The sequence below is a fragment of the Pinus tabuliformis genome, chromosome 9 (genome assembly GCF_031772625.1).
Source record: "Pinus tabuliformis cultivar Carrire ecotype Pingquan chromosome 9, CPIR1, whole genome shotgun sequence".
Taxonomy (NCBI): Eukaryota; Viridiplantae; Streptophyta; class Pinopsida; order Pinales; family Pinaceae; genus Pinus; species Pinus tabuliformis.
This window is the reverse complement of record NC_142307.1, coordinates 1102680262-1102686087: the sequence shown is the minus strand read 5'-3', so window position 1 is coordinate 1102686087 and position 5826 is coordinate 1102680262. Positions and strand designations below refer to the sequence as shown.

Sequence of the window (5826 nt, the reverse complement as noted above, 5' to 3'; positions counted from 1 at the left end):
ATTTTCGCCCAAATTTACCTTTTTTTGTGTGGCTATTTGGGTAAGGAGTGCATTTCTAAGACTTTTAAAAGAGGGACTTTGGGAAAGAGTGAGCCAAAGTAATAAACCATCCTTAGAATTACTGCGTACCTTTTGGCTATTGAAGAGCGTCTTCAAAAGAAGAGTTTTTCCGGAACTTTTCGAGAATCGAAAATGCTTTATCCTGTCCCACTATAAGGGGCTCTTCGATCAATTTCATCTTTGCAGAGCCTGTTGGAACAACAGGGCCATGGCAAGTACTTGAAGAAGAATTTCATCTTTGCAAAGCCTGTTGGAACAACAAGGCCATGGAAGTACTTGAAAAAGAAGAGCTCATTGCACCAAAATTCACCATACAACCAACTTTCCCTTTTATCCCACAATTGGGAATATCTCTTTGTAATTTCTGCCATGTCTACAATAGACATTGCCATCACTTCTACATTAGTGTTCTCTCTAGTTCCTATATTTCTTATTGGACAACCAAAAATTCTTACTTTCTGAAGTGTCTTCAGATCCATATAACTCTCTGGTAATATATTTAATGTTGTACATGCCATTATAGTAAATATTTTAAGTGAAGCCATTGCACCTTTCTCTATTACAGGCAACTCCTTTAATGTAGGTAGCCAAGCAAGAGAAAATGTTTCCAGAGGAGGAAATGCTCCTTTGCGACCAAATTTTGTTGGAAACAAACTTATTCTAGGACATTCAATGATCTCCAATTGCCTCAAACCCTTGAGTTTATGTAGATGTGGAACTTCTTCCAAGAAATGACAACCAACAAATTTAAGATAGCCCAAATATTGAAAGTCATAAAAATTATAATCCATTTTAACCAAGTGAAAGTATTCTAATAATACTAGTCTTCTCAATTTTGACGTGTTTCTTATATCGTTGGGTAGAATTTCCAGCTTTATGAGTGACAACTAGGACATTCAATGATCTCCAATTGCCTCAAACCCTTGAGTTTATGTAGATGTGGAATTTCTTCCAAGAAATGACAACCAACAAATTTAAGATAGCCCAAATATTGAAAGTCATAAAAATTATAATCCATTTTAACCAAGTGAAAGTATTCTAATAATACCAGTCTTCTCAATTTTTACATGTTTCTTATATCGTTGGGTAGAATTTCTAGCTTCAATGTGAGGGAGTTCATTTGAGTCATCTTTCCCAGTGTGCCCTCACTAATAATTTCCCCATTTTTTTGTAGTTGTAATGTTTTAAGTTGTGTTAAACTTGCCAAATTGTTGATAGAAGCTGTTTTTTTTCCATTTGGTATCCTTATCTTTCTTCCAAAGAACCTTGCAACCGTAAGTTTCCAAATGCTCCAAAGAGGTAAGCCCTGAGATACTGGGAGGTAGAAATTGCAGATCTCTACATCCCTCCAAGCTTAATTTCCTTAAAGATCTCAGCATATGGATGGCGGACGGTAATTCTTGGATGGCAGAATAGGAAAGATCAAGGATCTCCAGACTTACAAGACTGGTAAAAGATGCAGGTAAAACCTATTGATGGGTATGTGTCTTAAACCCAAATAGATTAGCAGCTCCAAACACCCAAAACTCTTTGGAAATGATTTCAATGACGTTCCACTTAAAGAGAACGCCTTAAGGGATATCATACTCCTGACACCCTTGTTGGGATCTTTGTTAAATATGGATTTCCACTGAGAAGCAATGAGCATATTTGTGTAGACGATGTGATTAAGCCAAATGCGGCCCAAACACTCATTTTCATTCACAGCTGTCAAACCCTTACCCACACGGCAGTAGAAATTTCTTCCTCCTCTGCAATTCGGATTGCCATATCACGTAGGGAGTCATGCACCCTGAAACAGAGTACTTGCCCATCAAAGTCTCTCATCATTGGCTCGATCAAACAGCGATCTGCTAAAATGTTGAGATAATATCTTCCCAGCTTGAATGGATCATAAGCGGGTCGATGCTCATGTTCCAACGCCTTCTTAGCAAGTAAGCCTTCCCCTATCCATACCTGAATCGCCAACTGGACATGAACGACTGCGTCTTCCAAGATGTTTGCAGCTACAAATAAAAAGCACAATTGCAGGTCAGCATCCTCATAGCCGAGTGCATCATAACTCAACCTAACAGAATTGTACACACTGTCCACGTTTGGCAGCCTTTGGACAGCCCATTCCCACTGTTGTGGATGAGTACTCCTGGCCATTGCCCTGCCAACCACTTTGATAGCGAGGGGAAGCCCTCTGCACCTTTTACACACAAGCTTGGCTTTTCCCTCTTCTATGTTTGCTGGCAGATTTCCATATAAAAAGCACAATTGCAGGTCAGCATCCTCATAGCCGAGTGCATCATAACTCAACCTAACACAATTGTATACAGTGTCCACGTTTGGCAGCCTTTGGACAACCCATTCCCACTGTTGTGGATGAGTACTTCTGGCCATTGCCCTGCCAACCACTTTGATAGCGAGGGGAAGCCCTCTGCACCTTTTACACACAAGATTGGATTTTCCCTCTTCTATGTTTGCTGGCAGATTTCCATTATTATATGGAAAAGTGTGACAAGCAAACAACATCCAACTCTCATCTTCCGACAAATCCTCCATTGTTATTGTGTATTTATCTGCGACACCTGTTTTTAAGAGTGCAACGCGATCCCTGGAACTGACAATGACTTTGGAGGTGGAGTGGTTCCTTACAGGGCACAGTACACCTAATTCCTCTAACAATTCTGCAACATTCCATCCCCGTACATCATCTAAGAAGAGAATAAGCCCAGTGCTCTGGTGCACTGTCTGATTCAACCATTTCTTTACCTCTTCTTCGTTCATATTTTCGCCCAAATTTACCTTTTTTTGTGTGGCTATTTGGGTAAGGAGTGCATTTCTAAGACTTTTAAAAGAGGGACTTTGGGAAAGAGTGAGCCAAAGTAATAAACCATCCTTAGAATTACTGCGTACCTTTTGGCTATTGAAGAGCGTCTTCAAAAGAAGAGTTTTTCCGGAACTTTTCGAGAATCGAAAATGCTTTATCCTGTCCCACTATAAGGGGCTCTTCGATCAATTTCATCTTTGCAGAGCCTGTTGGAACAACAGGGCCATGGCAAGTACTTGAAGAAGAATTTCATCTTTGCAAAGCCTGTTGGAACAACAAGGCCATGGGAAGTACTTGAAGAAGAAGAGCTCATTGCACCAAAATTCACCATACAACCAACTTTCCCTTTTATCCCACAATTGGGAATATCTCTTTGTAATTTCTGCCATGTCTACAATAGACATTGCCATCACTTCTACATTAGTGTTCTCTCTAGTTCCTATATTTCTTATTGGACAACCAAAAATTCTTACTTTCTGAAGTGTCTTCAGATCCATATAACTCTCTGGTAATATATTTAATGTTGTACATGCCATTATAGTAAATATTTTAAGTGAAGCCATTGCACCTTTCTCTATTACAGGCAACTCCTTTAATGTAGGTAGCCAAGCAAGAGAAAATGTTTCCAGAGGAGGAAATGCTCCTTTGCGACCAAATTTTGTTGGAAACAAACTTATTCTAGGACATTCAATGATCTCCAATTGCCTCAAACCCTTGAGTTTATGTAGATGTGGAACTTCTTCCAAGAAATGACAACCAACAAATTTAAGATAGCCCAAATATTGAAAGTCATAAAAATTATAATCCATTTTAACCAAGTGAAAGTATTCTAATAATACTAGTCTTCTCAATTTTGACATGTTTCTTATATCGTTGGGTAGAATTTCCAGCTTTATGAGTGACAATGTGAGGGAGTTCATTTGAGTCATCTTTCCCAGTGTGCCATCACTAATAATTTCCTCATTATTTTGTAGTTGTAATGTTTTAAGTTGTGTTAAACTTGCCAATTTGTTGATAGAAGCTGTTTTATTTCCATCTGGTATCCTTATCTTTCTTCCAAAAAGGCCTTGCAACCATAAGTTTCCAAATGCTCCAAAGAGGTAAGCCCTGAGATACAGGGAGGTAGAAATTGCAGATCTCTACATCCCTCCAAGATTAATTTCCTTAAAGATCACAGCATATGGATGGCGGACGGTAATTCTTGGATGGCAGAATAGGAAAGATCAAGGATCTCCAGATTTACAAGACTGGTAAAAGATGCAGGTAACGTATTGATGGGCATGTGTCTTAAACCCAAATATATTAGCTGCTCCAAACACCCAATACTCTTTGGCAATGATTTCAATGACGTCCCACTTAAAGAGAACGCCTTAAGGGAGATCATACTCCTGATCACCCTTGTTGGGATCTTTGTTAAATATGGATTTCCACTGAGAAGCAATGAGCATATCTGTGTAGACAATGTGATTAGGGGAAAGACGTCAATCTGTTCTCACTCAAAAAAATCCGAATGCGGCCCAAACACTCATTTTCATTCACAGCTGTCAAACCATTACCCACACGGCAGTAGAAATTTTCTTCCTCCTCTGCGATTCGGATTGCCATATCACGCAGGGAGTCATGCACCCTGAAACAGAGTACTTTCCCATCAAAGTCTCTCATCATTGGCTCGATCAAACAACGATCTGCTAAAATGTTGAGATAATATCTTCCCAGCTCGAATGGATCATAAGCGGGTCGATGCTCATGTTCCAACGTCTTCTTGGCAATTAAGCCTTCCCCTATCCATACCTAAATCGCCAACTGGACATGAACGACTGCGTCTTCCAAGATGTTTGCAGCTACACATAAAAAGCACAATTGCAGGTCAGCATCCTCATAGCCGAGTGCATCATAACTCAACCTAACAGAATTGTACACACTGTCCACGTTTGGCAGCCTTTGGACAACCCATTCTCACTGTTGTGGATGAGTACTCCCGGCCATTGCCCTGCCAACCACTTTGATAGCGAGGGGAAGCCCTTTGCACCTTTTACACACAAGCTTGGCTTTTCCCTCTTCTATGTTTGCTGGCAGATTTCCATATAAATAGCACATTGCAGGTCAGTATCCTCATAGCCGAGTGCATCATAACTCAACCTAACACAATTGTACACACTGTCCACGTTTGGCAGCCTTTGGACAGCCCATTCCCACTGTCGTGGATGAGTACTCCCGGCCATTGCCCTGCCAACCACTTTGATAGCGAGGGGAAGCCCTCTGCACCTTTTACACACAAGCTTGGCTTTTCCCTCTTCTATGTTTGCTAGCAGATTTCCATTATTATATGGAAAAGTGTGACAAGCAAACAACTTCCAACTCTCATCTTCCGACAAGTCCTCCATTGTTATTGTGTATTTATCTGCGACACCTGTTTTTAAGAGTGCAGCGCGAACCCTGGAACTGACAATGACTTTGGAGGTGGAGTGGTTCCTTACAGGGCACAGTACACCTAATTCCTCTAACAATTCTGCAGCATTGCATCCCCATACATCATCTAAGAACAGAATAAGCCCGGTGCTCTGGTGCACTGTCTGATTCAACCATCGCTTTACCTCTTCTTCGTTCATATTTTCGCCCAAATTTACATTTTTTGTGTGGCTATTTGGGTACGGAGTGCATTTCTAAGACTTGTAAAAGAGGGACTTTGGGAAACAGTGAGCCAAAGTAATAAACCATCCTTAGAATTACTGCGTACCTTTTGGCTATTGAAGAGCGTCTTCAAAAGAAGAGTTTTTCCGGATCCACCCTTGTCAACAACACCAGCTTTTCGAGAATCGAAAATGATTTATCCTGTCCCACTATAAGGGGCTCTTCGATCAATTTCATCTTTGCAGAGCCTGTTGGAACAACAGGGCCATGGGAAGTACTTGAAGAAGAAGAGCTCATTGCACCAAAATTCACCATAC

The 5826-nt window shown here is 40.6% G+C and overlaps 1 protein-coding gene across 1 annotated transcript; it reads right to left on the bottom strand.

The window, feature by feature from the left end:
- Positions 1 to 4938: 4938 nt before the first annotated feature.
- LOC149152515 (putative disease resistance protein At4g27220) lies at positions 4939 to 5487 on the bottom strand. Its single transcript, XM_089443501.1, has one exon. It carries the CDS (start codon positions 5485 to 5487, stop codon positions 4939 to 4941), a length of 549 nt encoding a protein of 182 aa, XP_089299627.1.
- Positions 5488 to 5826: the final 339 nt, after the last annotated feature.

Coding starts and splice junctions, on each gene's coding strand:
- LOC149152515 (XM_089443501.1), bottom strand. CDS start 5,487: ATGAACGAAGAAGAGGTAAAGCGATGGTTGAATCAGACAGTGCACCAG.